General features: G+C 47.9%; 1 protein-coding gene across 5 annotated transcripts in view; it reads left to right on the top strand.

Annotated features, from left to right (window-relative positions):
- The first annotated feature begins 10,881 nt into the window (after nt 1-10,881).
- Nucleotides 10,882-23,030, top strand: part of Acsl6 (acyl-CoA synthetase long chain family member 6) — a 56,468-nt gene continuing 44,319 nt past the window's right edge. For 2 of the 5 annotated variants that reach the window (XM_028775864.1, XM_028775860.1), the window contains exon 1: nt 11,262-11,393. In XM_028775864.1, the coding sequence (XP_028631697.1) occupies nt 11,345-11,393 (49 nt within the window). In that variant the 5' untranslated portion in view covers nt 11,262-11,344. Of the gene's footprint in view, nt 10,981-11,259; nt 11,394-22,138; nt 22,463-23,030 lie in introns of those variants that run through there. The other 3 variants (XM_028775862.1, XM_028775861.1, XM_028775863.1) reach the window with 3 other exon arrangements.

The following is a 23,030-nucleotide window of genomic DNA, read 5'->3' as shown; positions in this document are numbered from 1 at the left end:
TGTGTGTGTTGCCTACAGGTATGTATGTACACTGTATTCATGCCCAGTGAGCACAGAGATCAGAAGTGACAGACGGTTTCGAACCACATGTGTTGAGAGCCAGACCCGGGCAATCTGTAAGAGAAAGTGCTCTTTAGCACATAGCCAGCCCAACTTAGGGTCTTCAACATTTTTATTTTAATTACATTCATCCATCTGTGTCGTTGATATGTGGAGGGGTGGAGGGGTGGTTACAAGGCTGCCACTGTGCATGTGTTCAGGTCAGAGGACAACACGTAGGACTCAGTTCTCTCCTGAGGACTGAACTCTGTGTGTGTGTGCCCATGTGTTGGGAGCACAGCAGGAAGGTGCTCATATCCACAGGTTTCCAGAGAATACAGGAATGTTATACAAACAAGATTGCCTTTCCAATGAGAAAATCCAGAAAGCTGGGAATCGGAGGTGACTAACAGCCTGGTGGTCTGTGTTATCTGTTAGGCCAGGTCATATCAAGCACCCACAACCAGGACCTGAGGTAGATTACTAAATGACCCTTATAGCCAGAGGCTTCCCAACAAGCAGGACCAGAGGTGGCTAATAGTCCAAATGACCTCTATGCTATCTGAATGACCGAGAGCAGGCCAGAGCCTTAGGCCCTTAAACTAGTAGAGGTAGCATATCTTTAGAGCCCATCTTCTTAGAAGAAATGACACTTACCCTGTGTTGAGTTTCAATGTAATTAGACTTCCTTGTGCAACAGGGATTGTATTACATCAGGAAACTTTTTTCCAAATTATACTGGGCTTAAATACATTGGGAATAAACTACAAAGCTATTGATGAAGTCAATCTACACCAGGTTTTTATTCTTATCTCTTCGGGTAGTTTACTTCTCTGTCTGACACTTGCAGGGACCCCTGACCTGTGGACCCTTGTGCTCGTGTGTGATTGTGCACATACGTGTGCAGGTGGAGTTAACAAGATCAATGCCATTACTCAGGAGTTGTTCACTCTGTTTTTGAAGACAGCCTCTGGTTGGTCTGAAACACACCCTGAGCAGGCTGGGCTGGCTGGCCAGTAAGCCCAGGGATGCTCCCTCTGCTTCCCCAGAACTAGAAACACAGGCACTCCTCACTGCAGCCAGTTTTTTACACTGATTCTGAGGAGCAAGCACTCGTCCCCATGCTTGCAAGGCAAGTACTTTACCAACTGAGCTATCTCCAGTGCCCCAGGTATTTCCTTCTGACAAATTTGTTTGCCTTTACTGAGCCCTTTCTAAATGGATCTTCTTTTTATTAACTGGAGCTATGCTTGGTGCTGTGGCTCTTAAGTTTTGCAGTGGAGTATAGATCCATAAAAACTGAGGCTTCAGCACATATAGTCACTCAAATATTTGTTAGGGAAGTAGATCTCATGGCCTTTTGTCAGTTAAGACTCAGGGATTTTGGGGGGGGTGCTTATCACACATCGTTTCCCCCCCCCACTGCTTTTTAATAGTTATATATTATTTTATCTTGTGGGCACACAAAATATTTATTTCTCTAACCTGCTATTGTTAGATACCTCACCTGCTTTCGAGTTGTTAGAGGAAACTGTATACAAAATATCCTTGAACGTTCGCTTGTAACCTGCTGGGTCTACACTGCTTACTAAAAAAAAAAATTTAAGGTTCATTTATTTATTTTATGTATATGAGTGCATTGTCACTGTCTTCAGACACACCAGAAGAAGGCACCAGATTCCATTACAGATGGTGGTGAGCCACCATGTGGTTACTAGGAATTGAACTCAGGACCCCTGGTGGAACAGTCAGTACTCTTAACCTCTGAGCCATCTCTCCAGCCTGGCCTTGAATGTACCCGAGGATGACTTTGAACCCCTGATCCTCCTGCTTCCTCCTCCCAGGTGTTATAATTAGTGGTGTATGCCACCATATCCAGCAAAGATGTAGCCCAAACTGCCCTTGAACTAGAGACTCTTGTGCCTCACTCTCTTTGCCATCTGCCTACTGGCATGTGTCCTACAGCCAGCTTGCAATGTCTATATTTTGCCAACTTGTTATTCTCTTTGAGTTCTACCCATGTCCTTAATCCCTTGTCTCTTAATCCATGGGCATACCTTACCTTTAATAACTGATAAACGATATGAGTTGTCATGTTATTTAAGACAGGGTCTCAGGTAGCTCAGCCTGGCTTTGAACTTGCTATGTAGCTGAAGATGACCTTGAACTCCTGATCTTCTTGCCTCTACCTCCCAAGTGCTGGGATTGCATGTGAATTGCCACATTTAGTTTTCTTTTTGTTTTTATTGACATTTTCTTTTATTACTTGTAGGGCTAATTAGTATTTACTAGCCATTTGCATATTGTCTTTTCTGTTTTACCTAGTCAATTTTTTTAGTTTTAAAATGTTAACATTGTATTTGTTTTATTTTTGCTCAAGATAGGATCTCATATAGCCCAGGCTGCCCTGGAATTTTCTACATAGCCAGTGATGACCTTGAACTTCTGAATCTCCTGACTCTACCTTCCAAATTCTACAATTACAAGCATGAGCCAGCCATCACAACCTAGTTTATTTGATACTGTGAATCAAATCTGGGGCTTCATATGTTCTAGGTAAACACTACTAACTAAGCTGTGTCTCTAGCCTAGTTGGCTTCTTTTACTGTATGGCTGTCAGTCTGTATTACTAAATCTGTGCCTGGTGCCCACTGAGGCCAGAAGAGGGCACCAGAACCCCTGGAATTGAAGTTAGAGACAGTTTGAGCCAGTGTGTGTGTGTGTGTGTGTGTGTGTGTGTGTGTGTGTGTGCTGGTATGAGCGTCTGTGTAAGTGTATGTGTGAGTGTGTGTCAGTATGTGAGTATGAGTGTGCGTGTGTGTGCATTTGTGCATGTATGTGTTATGAATCAAACTCAAGTCCTCTGCAAGAGCAGCCAGTACTTTTAACTGCAGAACCATCTTCCCAGCCCCTGGCAAATACAATCTAAACTCATTTTGTTAAGCTCAAAAAGGAGAACAAATTAAATTATAAACTTTGGAGAGAATTGGCACCTTTGTAATGCTCTACATATGCAGACATATAGATTCTAGGGTGTGTATGTATAGCCCAGGCTAGCTCAGACTCTATCCTCTACCTAAGCTTCCCATTGGGGTGGCAGGCATGAACTGCAATGGCTTATAAAGCTTAGCATTTTAATTGGTCTGTGCCCCATTCTCTAACATCACCCTTCATAGTCTTTCCTAGGGATGTAAAATTAATGATTACTCTCTCCCTCTCCAGTGGGCCTTTGCTGACTCTGACAAAGGAAGCACTTCCTCAGGAGAATGGTTCCCAGGTCCTCTGGAGGTTCATATCTGCCTTGTGATTTCTCCTTCCTTAAGCAACTCCACAGCACCAACTTTTTTCTTTACCAATGCCAGATGGCTGAGTGACATGCGGGCCTGTAACATCCAGTGGCAGAGGTGATAAAGGGCCAAGGGAGCAGGGGGTGTCCTTGTGGCTTTCAGTTTGACTCTCCACAGGTGTTGCTGACTGAGTCTGTCTTTCACTCCAGACCCTGCTGCTGCTGGGAATTCACCCTGCAAACTCTCTTACAACATGGATCTCCTGGTGGTCTACCCCAGATGTTTAATGTTCCATCACCACTTCCCTGTTTGGGCGTTTTCACTATGCGGATCTTGATTATTTTTTTTTCCTTTTTTGGAAATTATTTTGCATGGGACTGACATATAGCCCGCACTGATATTTCGGGTGGACTCACTCCTGTTGTGTCATGGCTGAGCACTTGTGGTTGGTCCTAGTGTTTCTACAAATACAGAAGACATTCTCTTTCATCCTCTCTGGGGTTTGCCCCCTCCCAGAACCAGGACCTAAAAATAGCTTAGAGATGAGGTGACTGAGGTCTTGTTTATCCTTCTACTAAAACACAGTGGCTCCTGAGGTCTACATTCCTCTTTGCAGACAATTAGCTCTTGCTTTCTCCATTTTCCCATTTAAAAAAAGTTTCTATTCCTAATTTTAGGAGGAGAGAGAGGGGAGGGGAAGAAAGAGAGAACGTTCAAGCACTGAGCATTCTCTAGACCAAGTATTCTGATGTTCCTCCCTCATAGACAGACTCTGGTCTGTACTCCCCTGACCAGGAGCCAAGAAGCTGAGTACACTGCTTCTTTCTCAGTTCCTCAAGAGAGCTCTGGAAATTGGGTGCTCCTTCCAGGTACAAGGGATACACCACCCTCTTAAAAATTCTGTTTGATTTGGGGCTCCATGAGCAATTCCTTCCACCCCTAACAGGATCTTCCTGTCTTTCTTTCTCTCCCTCCATTTCTTCTTCCTAGACAGACATGAGCTACTCTGAAGGTGTTCATCTCCAGCCCTGTCTCCAACCTTCATTCACTGTAAGCCTTTAATAGCATAGCAGAACATGGGGTCTTGGGAAAATTCCCAGAGACTTCAGGATCCACAGGGGATGGTGGCAATTATGTTATACACATATAATCCTCATTTTTCTTGCTTTGTGTTAGGTCCTAAGCAAAAGCACTGGTGGTCATCGGTGGGTAAGAACTTTGTAACACAGTTTGCCAAGTGGTCTTTAGGACATCAGATCCTCAGATACCCACATTATCTTATGATCTCTTATTTATTGCTGGAAATCATCTGTCCTAACTTGGGCTGAGAGAGGTTGATGCCTCACTGGATCCTCAGAAAAATAGCCTGGGCCTTCAGCAGATGGAAAAAGTGATGATATTATTGGAGTTTTATACAAAAAGTCCCAGTTCTGGGAATCCCAACAGACTAAACTCAACTCCCCAAACCAATACATAAATCAGAGAGAGCGGTTGGACTGGGGGCATGTAGTTCAATTGGTAGAGTGCTTATCCATCAAACACAAAGCCCCAGGCCTCCTCCCAGCACTGTGCAGACTTGATGTGGTGGTAGATGCCTGCAATCCCGGCTCTTGGGAAGAAGAGACAGGAGAATCTGAAATTCAAAGTCTTCCTGAGCTACATGCCAAGTCTGAGTCCAACCTACTACATTCTGTATTCTTCCTAAGGTTGTAGGATGAGAGAGATGAGTAATGGTGAATGACGGAGAAAGGGGTGTAATCTAAGTGGCTGTCTTAGGAAACGTAAGAGATAAAGGGCTTCAGTGACCCAAAGTTTGTCTTTGGAGTGTTGGCATGATCATAAGCTGAAATAGAGGATGAACTGGATTTAAGGTCACAACGTATGCATAATTAAGCAATCCTGGTAAAGGCCATTATCTCAATTCTGGTTCTTTGAGGCTGCCTGAAGAAATTGTTATCACAGTCATCCCCAAAGATATCTGTTCCTACTCCAGGGCAGGGCCTCACCATCATAGATAATTGCTACCATTTGGCGGGTTATCTGTCCTAGCTCTGCTGTTATTGGAGGGTGACTGCAGTCCCTTGTCATAAAGATATTTATCAACCAGTCCTGATATCCCTGGAATACAAGGCAGATAAAGGAGAGAGGGAGTCAGGGGAGTGACGTTAAGGAGGAGAAACAAAACCATAAAAGGACAAAATAGAGTGACTGAGGTTAGTGACTAGTACTCTCCTTCAGTGGGGCTTCAGGGTAGTAGAGACAAGGATTCTCTCTCTCTCTTTCTCTGGGATCAGCGGTGTGGCCGTGGATTTAGAGGGAGTAGGATCTTAGGCTATACTTTCTAGAGGAAGGAGATGAGATCACCCTGACAGCTGCCTCGTCTTCCCTCCATAGGGAGTCAGGAAGTGCCAAACATGGCAAAAAGGGAGCCATTTCCTATCCTTTAATCATTCATGCTCATCCATCCTCATCTGTAGCCTGCCTCTCTCTCTCTCTCTCTCTCTCTCTCTCTCTCTCTCTCTCTCTCTCTTTCTCTCTCTCTCTCTCTCTGTTTGTATGTGTGTCTCTCTCTGGTGTCTCTGATTGGTTTGAGTTACATATCAAACCTTTTGTTGGGGAATGGTGTAAATACGTTTTACGGTCTATTCCTCTTTTAGTTTTTCGGTGGTGGTTTTAGCATGCAGATCTTTTAGATTTGCATGTGTCAGAACTTCAAGTCTGCCAACCTTTTTTTTTTTTTCCTTTGTGGTTTCTACATAGAAAGACTTTCCTGAGCCCCAGCCAAGACAACATTCATCTAGGTTTTTTTCTTCAACTTCCTTTTCAAGGTCTTTACATTGTACCTTGTTTTACAACAAAACCCAACCTTGTGTAGCCAGAGACACAGGCATAGAAGCCTTCTTGGGAACCTGTGGGAACCAGTGGTTTGACCACTATTCACCCTCGGGGTGGTAGACACAGGAAAACCTACAAGAGCTTTGATTTATCTTCCTGTGAATCTGAAAAAAAAAAAAAACCCTCAGGAACTCCTCAATCATTTAATGGTCTTTTAAAAATCTCTTCAATTATTTTTGTCTGGTCAGCTCATCAAAGAGTTCCCAACTAAAAGAAACCTTTCCAAGTAAATGGTTTAATTCTTGTGTGATATCTGGGCAATAGCAGTCCCCAAAGTGAGAGCCTCTTGAGCTGTTTCTACTATGACCCCTTTTGACCTAGGAAAGATTTTTTAATTAAAAAATACATGTACTTATTTATGTGTGTATGAGGGGTGTCTTGTGCTATGCTGCACATATAGAAGTCAGAGGGTAACCTGTGGGAGTCCATCTACCCATAAGAGTTCAGGGAGTTGAACTACGGTCATCAGGTTTGGCAGCAAGCCCTTTTAACTGCTGATCCATCTTACCAGCCCATGGGTAACCTCACTGTATACTTCTCTGTATTTCCCAAAATTTCTACATTAGACAAAATTTAAATTTTATTAACTTCTACTTTAAATGTATGTGAATGCAGTGCCTGCAGAGGCCAGAAGAGGGCATCAGAACCCCTGGAGCAGGAGTTACAGGCAACAGCTAGATGGGTGCCAGAAACTGAATTCAGGTCTCCTACAAAAGCAGTCTGTGCTCCTAAGCACTGATGGTCTCTCCGGCCTGCGATGAACAATTTTATTAAGTGAGAGGAAACCCACTAGAGGACATGAGTTGGACATTACATTTCTCTAGCTGTTGTTTCTTATCATCAAAGTCTTTTCTGTAGATGAGGTGGCTCTTCTAAGTAGATTCTTTACTGAGTTTCAAGAGTTTAGCCCAGAGCCAAGCATGTGCACACACTTGCAGTGCCCAGCACTGGGGAGGCAGAGACAGGGTTAGTAATGCACTGTGTTAATCTCACACTGAGTAAGACTAACCTGTTATACATAGTGAGTTTCAAGCAAACCCAAGGCTATAGACTTAGACCTTGTCCAGCTTAGCAAGCCTCACTAGCCAGAATCTCCATCCCCACAATGTAGGCAGCCATTAGGGACAAGATATGTGCCATGCTGCATGCTTAACCCCATGGCCACAAGCTTCCAAGGGCTGAAAAGTCCTTGAGCATTGGGAAAGTGAAGGAGATGATCCGAGTTCTTGGCCATAAACAACATCAAATCCATATGGAATCTTTTTAGCATAAAAAGAGCATACTGAGAAGTTGCATAACTCACAGCATTTATGGGAGGATCGAAAAGGAGCCTTACGTTTCCAAGAACTGCTTGCACAGTCACCCACCATCCATGGCTTCCGCTACTTTCCTGGTGCCAGCAAGATGGATGTCATTGGACAGGATTTTCTCCATCTCATTTCTGACTTTTGGATCAGAGGCTCATGAAGACATATCTCATTGGCACAGCCTAATTCACTTACCTGCTCCTAGATTCAAGGAAGGCTGGAAAAGTGAGTTTTCTGGTTCCCTCCAGAAAGAGGTACTTACAACATGGAGAATTATCAAAATGTGTTCAAAACTGGTAGAGATAACTAGTGATGATTCTTAGTAATGCATCATTTGGCCTAGCACATGGGAAGCCCTGGGTTCCATCCCCAAACTGAAAATATGTTACAGACTTACAAATACCAAAGGTTCATGGCTCAGATGCTCTACGTGTAAGATCATCTGAACCCATCCATCTTGGGCTATTTCTCATGATCATTAGCAAACCAGATGAGGGGTAGATGGAGGCTGGTTTAGACCTAGAGGCTGGTCATTCAAGCAGAACCCTCTAGATCAGTATTTACTTGCATCAACTTCCCCTAGGCTTCATGTAATGATGAAAGCAGAGCAGCATTTAGAATGGTATCCTTTGATCAACCCTGATGGCTGATGTGTTAGTCAGCTTTCTGACACTCTGACAAAATGCCTGAGAAAAATCATCCTAAAGTTTTATCTTGGATCATAGTTCCAAAGGTCTGAATCCACAGTTGCTTGGCTGTTTCTGGGTCTGGAGAGAGAGAGAGAGAGGGAGAGAGAGAGAGAGAGAGAAGGGGAGAGAGCTTCATGGTGGACAGGATGCAGAGCTGGTCATCTGAAAGCAGAGAAAATGAGAGGAAATAGCTAGGGATAAGATGCACCCTTCAAAGCCATGTCTTCCCCATCTGCTTCCTTCAACTAGGTCTTCATCTCTGCAGCCCACTCAGCTATGAACTCACCAAGGGATTATTCTACTGATGAATAAACAGCATGCTCGCTGTCTAGATGCCTCTCAATAATAGCACCACCTAGAGATCAAACCTTCAACATATGAGCCTTTTCAACAGACATCTCCTACCTAAACATTTACACTAAGATTAAAGGTGTGATATGAATGCTTCATCCCTAAGGAGATCTTCCTAGGGTTAGGATAGGGCCATCCTTCTGTTTCCAGACTTACCGTACTTGACTGCTGTTATTGCTGCTTCCGACTTGTCTGCCCGCACCCTAGCTCCTACCAGAAGAGGGCACAGAACACACAGTAGCTTAAAGAGTGAATGCATACATGAATGAATGGGAACTAGGAGGCCACAGCTACAGCACAGCTTGATGTAAAAGCCTCATCCCACCTTGCCTGGACATCTCTGGATGCTGGCTTCTCTCTTGCTGTGCTCCAAGGCTGCTGGACCCGTGCAGTCTAGAGTCACATCTGCCTGATTCATTATGGAGATCTACAAGGAGGAAGGAGCCCTTGGTAACCCAGGACAGAAAACAACAGCCCTATGACTCACTGGAAGGGACACACCTAGAGTGAAAAGAGACCTGGCTATGATCCCACAGCCAGCCCAGCATCCCCGTCTCTGTCCCTCAAGAGAAGCCAAGTGCTGCTCAGAGAAAAGCAGAACCCCACTCTGTTATGTTGTCATCAGCTTGGCGCCAGCACAGAGTTTTAAACTATGATACTTGCAAGAAACAGAGACATCTATAGGAAGAGTAACTGGATGCAGCATTCTGCAGGAGGCCAGGCTAAATGTGTCCCATGACATCACCTTGGAGAAGAGGCTGCCAGAAGCCACCCAGGAGCCTAGATGTTCCTGCAGCTTGGTGCTGCAGAGGACTGGCCCCAGAGTCTGCTGCTTGCCTCCTAGGACTCCTGCTCTGTTCGGGGCTATTCATTAGTCTCGTGTACAGATGATAGAACAGTATACAGGTGATAGAAAGACACAGGCATCTGATAGGTCTTTTTGTCCTAACTGTGAATGTGAAGTGGATATTGCCAGAATGCAGAAGGCATTAGAAGGAAGAAATCCTACAGTGCGTGTGATCAGAAATTGCAATGGGATAAACCCTGCTTATGGCTTCATTATTTTTTTTTAAAGTATAATGATATTCTGGCCAATTCCCTAGTCCAGTCTGACTTGAAACTATCTATTCCTTCTGCCAAGCCTAGCAGTTTCCCCTGACTCGGTCTCCACCTAAGCAGGCCTTCTATTAGTTTGCTACTGCTGCTGGGAATGCAGGAGGGATTTCTGATTGCTGTGTCACCCACGGGGAACAATACTGACACACCACCTCCATGATCCTCTCATAGAGGTGTCTGCCAAGTTTTAGACTCCAGCAAAACCCTTGCCAGGAAGAGACTGGCTTCAAGCAAGAGCAGCTTTCTCAAGACCCAGTTTCCATAATGGGAAAGAATGGTCTAGTGTATTGACTCACTGTGGATGTTTCTGCAGACTATACATCTGTAAGGTTCACAGAGATAGGCCTAGACACACATACCAATACTAAAGATGCAGGACCATCCCCTCCCCCAACACATAGACACATACAAACACACAGATACACACAGAAACACACATAGATACACAGAGAAACACACATAAACACACACGCAGACACACACACGGAACTGCAGCCCAGCTATGAGTTCAAGTGGACAGAGAACAGGCAATCTCACCTATCCACCCCTTGCTTCCTGATCTCTGATACCTGGTTTCTCTCCCTCCTACTCCTGGTCTGGGTCCCAGTCTTAACTAGTGCCTGACCACTAATAGAGAGGTCTGTGCTGCTTGAGCGCTGTCCTCGGTGCTGGAAGCCTAGTGAGTCCTGAATGCTTGAAGAATGAGGGGACGTTGGTGAAATTCACTTAAAGATGTCCATGGAGGCCGCATCAGAATACCTACCTTTATTCTTTTGGAAAATCGCAGAGCCAGGCTTCCTTCTTTTGTTCCCAGACAAAGGGATTCCAACTCTTCAGCTCAGCAATGTGACTATCAGCAACTTGGTGGCCATGTGGCCATTTATCATAGCTAAGAGGAACCTGAGCTCTCATGCACCACATGTAACCATCACTGCCTGTGTCCTTGGGAGACACCTATGATTCCATGTGGCTGCCTGTGGCTTCATGTGACATGCCTGGGGACATGGCAGCTGGTGAGTCTTCCCGTGACCTTGTGTGGCCTCCAACCTGACCTTGAGCATTAAGTCTGGACGTTATCCAATCTAGCCTCACCTAGATGTCCCCCCCAATCACTCCCTCCCCTCTTGAATTTGCAGATATGGCTCGCAGCGACTACAAAAATCGGGTCCTAGGGGGCGTCTGACTCAGCCAGGAACCGGCACTTCAGCATGTGCACTTTCTGGGACAGAAGCCCTGGACCCCCGCTGCCATTTGAGCCTGCCTAGCCATAAAACCCTGGAGACCGGTCCTGTGGAGGTAAGGGTCGTTCGTGGGTGGAGGGGTGAGGTAGCAGCGGCAGTGAGCCCGTGAGTCCCGTCCTCCAGCCCGTTTCCCCCAGAACGTTGCGGGGCGGGCGGCCCAACCCCTCCCCCAGTCGGGCTCGGCGGTTCGGATGCCGCTGTCTCTTTGCCCAGGAGTCCCGGCCGGGCTGCGGGGCTGGGAGTCGGGTTCCGTGAGGAGCGCGCGCTGCGCCCTCCCCCTCCCTCCGGGTCTCCGCAGCGGCGCGGGGAGGCGGGGGCTAAAAATACCCGGCGGCGGCGGCAGCGGCGGCGGTGGCTCTGGGGCTGCGGGGCTGCGGGCCTGGGAAGCAGTGTGGGCCGGGCTGGGCCCGCTCACCGACATGCTGACCTTCTTCTTGGTGTCGGGAGGGTCTCTCTGGCTGTTTGCCGGTAAGTCCCGGTCCGATCCTGACCATCATCTCCGGGAAGCTGTAGTATCTCGGCCCAAGGTGCGGGTATGACATCCCCACCTTGTGGAGCCCCCTGCTGCGGCTGCCCAGCAGTCCCTTCAAGGTCCCTGAGCAGCCCCCAATTCGGGGGAGGCCCATGGGCAGTGTTGGGGAAGCAGCTGGGTCAGCCTGGAGGAAGGGCCTTGCTAGCTGAGACCCCCTATAATCTCCCTTCAGTTCTCAAGCTCCTTTCTCCTTGTGATCAGATTAGGCCCCGTGCCAAGGGAAGGGCAGACTTTCTGTGTCTGTGTCCATCTCCAGAGACCAAAACCCAAGTTATGTTGCCCCCAAGGTCCCTTGGTAGGTGAATTGTATGGCAGAGCCGACCTGAACTTCCTGATTCCAGCCAGAACCTTTCTCACTACCGGTCCCTGCTGCCCTTTAGCCAGAGGACAAAACTGTCCCGTTACTTGCCCCTTAGCTTGGCCCAAGGCTGTGCCCTAGCTTCCCGTTTCCTCATCCCTGCACCCTCTAAGGGAGCTACGAGGCTCCAGATAAATCCTGGCTTAGTACTTTCCCCAGATTCCTACACCCATACCTGGACTCTCCCAGGACACTCCCTTACCAATCGTACTTCTCTGCAATGGCCTCTCCCCTCTCCAAACCTCAGCTAATACCTCTAAAGTGTCTCCATCCCAATCTCGACCCCAGCTCTGTGCAGAATAAACCTGATAATGTATGTGAAAATGCTTGGCCTAGCCCAGGGCAAATGCTATCCGCATTCTAGTATTTCTTATTTGGTATTCAGACAGCACCACTAGAGGTGGTGACAAAGTTGTTTCTGAGCTAAAGGAAGGGCAGAGGTTGATTCTTTTGTGAGAATCGTGTGTTTTCATGTGTTGGTTTGATTTTTAATATTAACTGTGAAACCTAGTAGGTTGGTGGGACCTCTTTTATTGTTGAGATTAAAAAACTGACTTCTGCCGAGTAGTGGTGGCACACACCTTTAATCCCAGCACTTGAGAGGCAGAGGCAGGCGGATTTCTGAGTTCGAGGCCAGCCTGGTCTACAGAGTGAGTTCCAGGACAGCCAGGGCTACACAGAGAAACCCTGTCTCAAAAAACAAAAACAAACAAACAAAAAAGCTGACTTCCCCAATGCCATATAGATAACACTTGGCAGATTGGAATTTGGTCTCAAGTTTTAGCTGATCGACCCACGCCAAGTGCTTTGTTATATCATGTCTGAACCTGAGGGAATGGTGGGCCGGGTAATTGTTTTCCCCGCCCCCACAATTGTCCTGAGTTAGGCCACAGGGACACAGTCCCCCTGAGCTGGGGAGACTAAGGCCTCTCTAATCCCTTCAGCTCCCTAAGCTCCTTCCGTATGCCAGTGTCTGGTGACAAGCTGCTCAGGGCCACTCTGGTCTTGCTGTGTGCCCAACAAGAAGGACCTAGAGCTGGGGTCATGGATAATCAAAATAATGATGATGTTGGTGATGGTGATGATGGTGGTGGTGGTGGTGGTAACAGACACTATTTATTGCCTACATGACAAAAATGGCCTGAGCCTCTTCCCAGTACTTGGTCCTCTTTGTTCTACTCCAGGAAGAACCCCACCCAGCATGGGTTCAAAGTTTTGGTCTTTGGTTCAGAAGCTTTGGTCTTTGTGGTTTCAGGAAGGTGGTCTGGAGGCTACAGGGTCACTTGTAATAGGGGTCATGAGTAGCCTGTGAGGGAAGCCACTGACCAGGAGGCTTCTTGTCTATAGCTGGTATACAACTGTCAGAGTCAGGCTGAGCTGCTGTCATGCCTCCTTGGATAAGAAAAGGGGGATCTGCCTCACTGGGGTGTTAGATAAGGGCTTTGAGAGTCAAGCAGAGCTTATCCTGTGATCGGAGGCAGCTGCTTCCACAGAGACCAAGTTGCTCTGATTGCTGGAAGGGGGAGTCTGACACGTGCTTTTCCTTAGATGCAATACATCAGATACATTGTGGGGGCTTTATAGATCATGTGTCTGTCTTTCTTGGGGCTTTGCTAGATCTCAGACTTTCTCTTGGGATGGAAGAGTCTGAGAAATGTGCATTCACACACATGAACACTCACACACACACACACACACACACACACACACATCTAAGGATGAATTCTGCTTTGTAATCTATAACCCAGTGTAGCTACCAGGTTTCTGTCACTCTGTCAAATAGAAAGATATTCCTGAGTCAATGTCTATGTGCTTTTTGCTACTCAGTGTGTCCCTAGGGAAACAAGCCTTGGTCTGGCAAAAGTTGACCTCAAGGGCTCTCAGGGAAAGATGAGGAAAAAGCAACCTGGGAGAGCCATGAGCTCTGGGCTGCACAGTACCAAACCATTCCAGATCTAACCTGAATGTTGAGTTGTAAACAAGGAGACAATGATATGAGTCATGTGCTCAGTCTAGTAAAAAAAAAAAATGCCCACCATATCCCAAGCACTTAGAGGACGACAGGGATCAGTGGGTTGAGACTCCTGCTCACCTCTGTGACACCTGTGTGTGGACTGGAAAGATATACCACTCTTGATACGTTCTGAAAGGGTACCCCTTACTTCAGATTGATGTAACTCTAAACTCTTGTGTAAGATCCAACCTGCTTAACCTCATCCCACCAGTGATGCCTGTGTGGATTTCTGCAGGACATGGGACATTTATCAGAGACAGCTAGGGCTCCAGGAGACAGAGATTAACCTCCAGTCCTGACTCCCGCTCTGGGGACATGGACCACGCCCTATTGGGGTGGAGCATGGCTACAAGAGGCTGATGTGACAAATCTGGCCGAGCAGGTGCTCACCTCTGTCCCATCAGATCCCACTCCTACCCCGAGACTCCACTAGAGTGATGAGACCTGGGGCAGTCCAATGAAGCCCAGAACGGCAGCTAAAAATTGGAGCTGATGGTGAAGCTCCAGGAAAATCAGGTATTTGGGGCATGACTCCCAAAGGAAGAAAGTTTGAATTTCCACTCAAGCCTTTACCTTGTGGGAAGATTTTTTTTTTTAAAGCTGCTTGGCAGCCTGCACGGGCATAAGGGTGCACTAGGAAGAGCAGGCTGGCACCAGGGGGCAGCAGAACCCAGCCATCCTGCTGGGTTTGTGATTCTAAGGGCTCCTAGGTTGACCTTCTTGAAGCTGAATTTGGCTTAGCTACAGATGTGATAGAACTCAGGACTGTTCTGTACACAGGGTAGTAAAAAGAATGTCTGTCTTGTTTGCAAAAAGAAGCAAGTTTTATATAGTAGTGGCTATGCTGTTTATCTACCCAGCACACAGTAGGCACTTTTAATCCATTGAATGAAAGGAGGGAACAGAGTGTAAACATCATCTTCTTTTCTGTTTCACCTTGCACACACTGTTTGTCAATCACCACATTTCTATGATTCTGCAAGCTTTCCTTCAGCCTTCCCACAAGGCCGTGTTGCTGTTATCACCACTTACTGCATGAAGCTCTGAGACCCAGAGGGATTTAAACAGGGAGCTGCTTGAAGAAGCTGAGGGTCAGAATGTTTCCCCAGACTTGCATTCCAGAAGACAGACCGGTTTCTAACAAGCAGAAATGAAGTAGAAAAAAGAAAAAACATTCTAGGCCAGAGGGTCCTGATGAGGAAAGATGAGCAACAGAAGTGTCTGAAGTAAAAACTGAGTATGGTAGCCCATGCCTGCAATCCCAGCACTTGGGATGCAGACACAAGGCAATCAGGAATTCATGTATAGCTTTGACTGCATAGCAAGTTCCAAGTCAGCCTGGGGTATGCAATGTTGTCTCTCAAAAAACAAACAAGCTGGAGTGAGTGCCAACTGCTCTACCTAGCATAGCTGAGAAGAATCTCGTCAGTGGCCTCACCTTGCAGGGACAAATTCTGGTTGGTCCCTGATATTGCCAGGGCTGGGATGTTCATGAGCTCAAGAAGTGACAGAGAAATATGGATGGATGGATGGATGGATGGATGGATGGATGGATGGATGGATGGATGGGTAGATAGATGGGTGGATAGATGGATGGGTAGATGGGTGGATGGGTGAATGGGTGGATAGATGGATGGGTAGATGGATGGATGGATAAATAGATGGGTGAATGGATGGGTGGGTGGGTGGATGTCCCACAGCTTCAGGATAAATGGTTTGTAGGAGGGAAGTTTCTCTGAGGGCTCTTACTTCCTTGGAATTCCAATATCTAGTCTCCCTACAGATAGGCAGTTCTAGGTACATTGCCCAGCATGGCTGAGAAAAAGATCCAGTCAAGTCCCTGCCTTTGTGGATGGCCTGGTATGATATAATCCCAGCCCCTTACCTTGACCTAGCCCTAGTTCTCACTCACCATCCAACAGATCTCAGGATCTGGCCTGGAGGCTGTCCTTAGGATGCCTGGGCATGAAGTCTTGCCACTCACTCACCTATCAAGTGTAGTCATAGCCAACTATTCTCCTGACTCATGGCAGACATGGGGTCTGTGAGAAGTTGTTAACACATGTTGCAACAGAAATTCTGAGCTGAACTTCCCTATCTATTCTGACATCTAATCAATAATCTCAGATTCTGAATTGTTTCATTCCAACTAGACCCACTGTAGCAGTGAGGTCTTGCTACACTGATTTGGCTCCCAGCAGATTGCACTTGCGTGCCCAGGAGCTATCTTGGGATCCTCAAATGAAAAGCATACACACACATTAGCTTATTTTTAAAGTGCCTTGGCTGCCTCAAAGGCTGGGCACTCCTAAACCTTCCCCTGCTACCCCAGGCCCAATCAGGGAAGTGACCAGTGGCCACCCACCTGAATTCTCACATGGCTTGTTGGCTCTCCTGTAGCTTTCCTCTTCTGTCTCCCATCGCATCCTGGCGATTCTTCTCTGTTCCTTTCTGCATCCTAGCCCGTGCAACTCTAAGTGTCCTGTCCTATGTCCAGCCATTGGCCATTGGCATCTTTACTGATCGATCAAAAATCAATTGGGGACAAGGACCTTCAGCGTTTGGACACCCAAATTCCCGATTGAATCAAAGCATTAGAACGAATCTCCAAAACCCACTTGACCCTATCTATCTGCCCTTCCTAGAAATGTTCTTTATCCCCTCACCCCAGACTAAGCATTCAGGTAGAGGATATCTGTGGAAGGTTAGGAGTGGCTAGCTCTGGTTTGTGCACTGTCCTGTCAGGCTTACATTCCAAGCTGGCTGCTTGTTGAGGTTTTAGAGCAATAATAATCAGAATCTCAGTTCCTAGACCCTGGGATAAGCAAATCCAGATTGGGACCCTTTCGAGCCAGGAACCAACCCAGTGATTGGTGGCCACCAGTGGGAGGGGAGGTGGAGAGAAAAAAAAAAAGCAACTCTTGGTTAAATAGGCAAACCCCACTAACTCACTCACAGTACTATCTGTCTCATCTATGGATCTGGAAGGAGTAAGCAGGACTGGGCCTATTATCAGCCCCATCTGCCACTACATTGAACTATTGGGACTTTGACCCCCTCCCCCTTCCCCAGAGATCTACCTGCCCACCTATTCCTACCTCAGCTCTAGCCACAGGCCTGTGTGAACACTGACAGTAGGTTCTGAGGAACGGGCAGAAAGGCCAGTTGATATTGAGGTCAACCAGAAACTGGACATGAAGGTCAGTCCGGGGCTATATAGCAGGACAGTCAGCTGAGACAGAGCGAGAACGGCAAGGTAGGATGTGGGCCAGCCAGTGAGATCAGATAAGGAAGTACTTAGAGACTGGACAGGATGTTCTCAGGCCAGTGGAAGGAACATACTTATCAACATGGGAATAGGGGTATCAGGTAGGAACCATCCAGGCTGGCAGAGACCACCGTGGCTTCAGAAGTAGCAGCCCCTCTGTTCTATTTCCAGAGCTGGAGCCACATGAAGCCATTTAGACTCTAGCTCCCTGCTTAGCAGGTGGAGAATTTCAGTGGTGAAATTCAGCTAAGATGAGGTTTTCTGGGGTAAACCTTCACCTCACCCCTACTCAGCTGCCACTCTGCCATCTTTTAAGCCTGACCACGTCTGGGGTACATGGCCTTCCCTCTGCCAGCAGACTAGTTGGGGATTTGGGTATATGTGTGTCTGATCTCCTTGCTGCAGGCTGGGCAGAGGATAGGATATGACTTGTGAAACTCCCATTTTCTGGGTCCACTGTGTCCTCTCTCCTCCTCTTCCTCTGCCTCTTGATTCTCTTCCATGGGTAGGTTCTCTGAAGTTTCATGGAGACACATCTGGCATCTTAGCTTCATAAATATCCTGTGTGGCTTCACCCTAAAGTAGGACAACTGGAGGTAGGTGGGTGGTGGCAAATGACCCATTACCTACCAGTGCTGGGCCTTTTCTTAGGCTTCAAAGCCAACAAGGTCATATGCCTTGGATTGTAGGAGATCTATGTAACACCTCTCACCCTTGTGTGATTCCAGAAGGGGCTGCTAAGGCCTTGCCCTGGCTGTGCTCTCAAGCTAAATGATGCTGGCTGAATCACTGATTCTTAAGAGCTGCATTCTGAGCCTCACATGGATGCTTGAGGGATCCAGGATTTACTCTGTGGCTGAAGGACAGATCTTGGTGACCCTGGGGGTGTCAGAGGTGAGGGAGGCGGAGACACAGCAAGCCACTGTCACCCTCAGCAGCCTCAGAGTTCCCCTAGACCTTTTAAGGACCTCTAAACCAGGACTCTCGGCTTCAGTGTGGAAAAGAATGTTGGGACTAGCCAGTTTGAGTTGAGACTTAATAAGGATATCTTAACATAGGCAAAAGCCAAAGGGTTCAGAGGAAGAGGTGTGCTCAGTAAGTGAGACACACCCAGAAGCTCTGACTTGAGCTGCTCAAAGAAGAGTCCCGGTGTGCCGTCTGCACTATCTGCATATGCCATTGCTCCCAACTTATAACTCAACAGGTAGTTAAGAAACTGTTCACCTGTTTTTCTCCTTATGAGTTAGGTGGCTCCGAGACACGGTGAATGAAGTCATACTGATGAGATGAAACCAGGGGCCCCTGGGGGTGCACAAGGGCATTGGTATGTGTCCTTTCCGTATAAAAGGTTTTCTGGTGAGATTCCTAGAAAATTTACAGTTTTACAGCTAGGAGGGGGAAGGGAGGCCTTAAGCAGTTATCAGCTGTGTTGGAATTCTTGCTTATGGCGTTGTTTGCTAGTGTGGAGCTTCTACTGTATTTCAGACTCAGGAGGTCCAGACCTGTCCTCATTTCCCCCCACCCCCATTTCCTTGTCTTTCTACCCTGCCTCTGGAGAAGCAACAAAAGCACCTGGTGGAAAAGACCATGGCCCCTGTCCTTAAGGCCTTCTCTGTGACAACACTGCAAGTTCTTGTTTCTAGCACCTTGTCCTTCCCTCTGTCTCTCCCTTGGCATTCACCATAAACACCACAAGAGTTATTAGGAGCTCCTTAAACAAAAACAAGACAAACTTGCCTTCTCTATCCCAGCCATTGATGATGCTGCCTTTGAAAAGGACAACATCAGCAGAACTGCAGGAGGGATGATCTTATTTGTTGCTCTAACCTTGACACCCCACCCTGACCCCACCCCACCCTACCCAACCTCAACCCCACCCCCCATCACTCACACCCCACCCCACCCCAATGCTTTCCTCAGTGGCCACAGAGGCTTCTAGGGGCCTCTCCAAAGATGCTGGGCTCTTTTCTTTGTATGGAAAGTCAGAATTCAGGGATGTGTACCCTCAGTAGGTCAGCGTCAACAGCCTCCACTAGCATCCCCTGGACTGGCTGGGGCCTTCACTTCGCCTTGGTCTGAAAGAGATTTTTGTTTTCTGGTGAGAACAGCCCCAGCCTGACCTGGCTGCAGGAGCCAGCAGCAGGAGTGCAAACCCTTTCATGTGACAGGCCCAGAGTGGAGTGATGTCGGCCTGCCAGCAGCAGGCCCTTCCCTGCAGCTTGGGAGGCAGGGCGTCCATTTGCATATTTCCTCATTCATCCTGCCCTTGAAAAGGAGGCCTGAGTTCTTAGTCCCAGGCCCAGCCAAGGGCCCAGAACTTGAGCCCTAAATTAACCCTGTGGGCCAGAGGCTGAGACTGCAAGTGCTACTAGCCACCCCTGACCTCCAGAGTGCTGGTGCAGAAGCCAGCACATTTTTGTTTATCACCATTGCTTTCAGCAGTACTGGAAGAAAATTCCCTTTTATTTCTTCCAGTGGCAGCTAGAAAGTGTGGTAATTTATCATTGTCAGAAAATGTACCTTGAACCAAAGATAAGACTGATTAATTCATTGCTTAACGTGTAAGGTACACACACACATACACACACACATAGACCTTACCTGGAATTGTGAGTAAAGGAGCCATATGGGTTCCAGGCTATAACAGCTGCACTCCTGGCTAAGACACAGCTATACAGCCTGCCTGGGACACTTTTGTAACTCTAGGCCTCAGGGTACCTACAGGCCATGCCTTGGAAGACATGAGGCACTCATTGCCAGCTGTAATCTCTTGCCTTCTGTGACTTAATGTCCTCCCGATTGGCTTCAGCTTGCTGCTCTGGTCCTTGTTACAGCCAGGCTCCTGCCTCCTTCCCTACATTGAGAGATCTCGGCAGGTACCAACAGCTTACAGAATTTTTCTGGAACTTACCAACCCATTGTGATATCCTGCCCAAGCTTAGCTGTCCTTCAGGTCCTCATCCTGGCTCTCCCTCCATTTCTTTCTGAGCAGGTATCCCCCAAGAAAACTGCAATGTTCTTAAATGACAGTCTGGCAAGCAGGGCACCATTTAGTTTCCCCCTCAGACCTTAGCAACCCCAAGTGCATATTGCCAGGGCCCTTACTACCTCAAGGAACATGGTCCTAGCTAGAGGAAGCTGCTATCCATCCCCCCGTACCTTGGCCATCTGCAGTTGGATTCCTGGGCACATGTTCCTGCCAGGAGAGCAAATGTGTCCTTCACTGAGCTTGAAGTTGCAGCATTTGTGACAATGTCCTCAGTCTAGGCTAGCAATGAAATGGACTCCTGGCCCTGAGGCCAAGGCAATCCAACCATGTCTGAAAGGGAAAGGATCTTGATATATGCTTAGGTCTTGTCTTCCTGCACAATGAGACCTGGCCTTCATCTGTGAGGTGATCATGACCCTCGCTCGTCTCCCTGGAGTTCTGCCTACTGTCCCAGGGTGCAGTGTGGCAGCAGGAGGAACAATGGAACCTAGTTTAGTCACAAACCCTTAGTCCATCACAGCCATCATTTCCAGTCATTCTGCCTGGTAGATATCTCCAAAGGGGCAGCTACCATGGCTGCTGTTATCCCTCTGGTGTGTGATTTCTCTGTACCTGACTTATGGTGAGAGCAAGGCTTATCTCAGCGCTGGCGAAAAAGATACTGTGTTTCTTTTTTGTTACTCTGATCTCAAGGCTCCTTGTGCTTCTGAGTCTCTGGAAGCGCAGTCTGAGCCTGGCTTCCTGGTCTGCTCATCACACGTGTGTGTGTGTGTGTGTGTGTGTGTGTGTGTGTGTGTGTCCATGGTCTCCAGCAGGGGTTTGGGGTGAGTGGAACTTTAGAGAAGTGCTTGTTTTGAGGATGGCGGTGAAGGCTGGTGAAGGTAGACGCTGGAGGCATGGCATGGTGATGGTGTGTATGGGGGTAGCCAAGGAAGTAGCTAGCTGCAGTAACCCTCAGTGAGGGCCTTTCTGCATGTAAGGAGCTTCAGCCACCCTTAAGAGAGAGAGTTATAATCAGGCTCCCCAGAGAGTTCCAGAGTGAGCCACTTGGTAACTCAGCAACCCTATCTCACAAGGGATACACACCAAGCCTCTCCTAGCAATGCCTGAGTTGGGAAGGCCCTTCGCTCGGTCACCTGTGGCTCCATAAATCGAATTAAAGCCCAAGAGGGGAGTGGAAGCCCCTCGGTCACACAGACCTGAGCTTGGACCCTTGTGCAGATGAGACCACTGCTAGGCCTAGCAGGGTCTGCTACATGGCGGTGCAGGTTAGGGTTATTCAGGTGTAGTATCGAGGTGGGAGCTTTTCTTACCCTGACAACTGTGAGTCACACTTCCTGGAACAGAACTGCCCCCCCTCATGCCCTGGCATAGTGCGGTTTTCACCCCCCCCCAAGCCCCCAGAACTCTGGTTGCCCCTTATATGTCTCTGAGAAGCATCATAGGAGGTATTTGTCCTCCTGAGACATGTCTGGAGGAAAGTAGAGGCAGGGTGGCAAGATAGCTCAGTGGGTAAGGACACTTGCTGCCCAGACTAATAAACTGAGTTTGATCCCAGGAACCCCTGTGGTGGAAGGAGGGAACTGACTCCTACAAGTCGCTCTCTGAGCATGTATGTCTCGGTACTCTTGTACACACACATACACCTACCACATATACAGTGGACAAATATAATAATAAATTTTAAAAAGTGAAATAGAGGACCCACCAAAGAAGTGAAATCTGGCAGATTGGGAGATGCTGAAGCCAAGTTCCCTGACCTCCAATTAAGGTCTCAGGGAGGTGTGTTTGTGTGTGTGTGTGTGTGTGTGTGTGTGTGTGTGTGTAGGGAAAGGGAGATAGAGGAGGGGGGGAGAGAGAGAAAGAGGGGCTTTGTCTTCTAAGAAGCTATGACCAACTCCCCTCCCAGACTAAAGACAATGTGGGGTCACAGAAAGTAGAGGGTATGGGTTGAGGCCCTGGCAAGCTGGCAGTGAAAGGGTTAAGGCCTGGTTGCTTGGCTTTGAGCTGGCCTGAGCCAATACCGCCCCATGTGCAGATGAAGGGGGGGCCAGTGGGGGCCTTGAGGGGCCAACAGCTCCTCACAGAGCTGCTCTGTGCCTTGGTCCCTGCAAGATCTGTTCCCACAGCCACGGGGGAGCCACGGGGGAGCCACGGGGGAGCCACCGTTCCTACATTAGTCTCTTCTAAACCTCATCTTCTCAGAGCAGGCTGCCCTGCCATCAGCTGTCCCCAGGGGCAGGGCCTTGGCAACTTTTGTCCTTTGATCAAGATGTGGTAACCTCTTTCCCTGGGCTCCGCAGGCCCTAGAAAGGGAGACTGGTTCTAGCAGGATCAGCTCCACCACCTCCTCAGTGCCCGGAGCCTGCTGGAAAGGTAGGATGGTGACTGTATCGCCTTTTGCAAGTTGTCTTTGAGTCCCCTTGGCTGGCAAACACATGATGTAACCGATTCAGCTAACTGCTCTCCACTAAATCGCTTCCTTTACTGTGTGCCTGGCATCTACTCCCTGCCCATGATCCTATTTGAGAAGAAGCCCAGAAGGGTTCAGTGACTTGCCCAAGACCACATAGCTATCAAGAGTCTAAATTAAGATTTGGATGCTGTTCAGTCTGGCACTGGAATCCACCTTTTTGCTCTTTCCCTAACTTGCTTACTAGAGTGCCTGGTAAGGATGCGGTTTGAGCTCTCCAATGGGAGGTGGGGTGATCGTTTGATGACTTGATGGCTTGGTTCATGTTGCCCACCGTTACTTCAGGCTGCTGAGGTTTACAGAGGTCCAGGACTCCACTAGACCAGGCCTGACTGATGTTCAGAGTATCCAGGGTGATGCTAAGGAAATCCAAGAGAAGATTCAGAGGAATATAGGTATCCTCAGGGCAAACATGCTGAGTCTGGACGTTGGGTCGGAAGGCAGTAGGGAACCAGATGAGGTGTTTGGGCA

This window comes from Grammomys surdaster, unplaced genomic scaffold (assembly GCF_004785775.1).
Source record: "Grammomys surdaster isolate TR1022 unplaced genomic scaffold, NIH_TR_1.0 262, whole genome shotgun sequence".
Classification (NCBI taxonomy): Eukaryota; Metazoa; Chordata; class Mammalia; order Rodentia; family Muridae; genus Grammomys; species Grammomys surdaster.
This window is presented reverse-complemented; position numbering and strand designations above follow the sequence as displayed.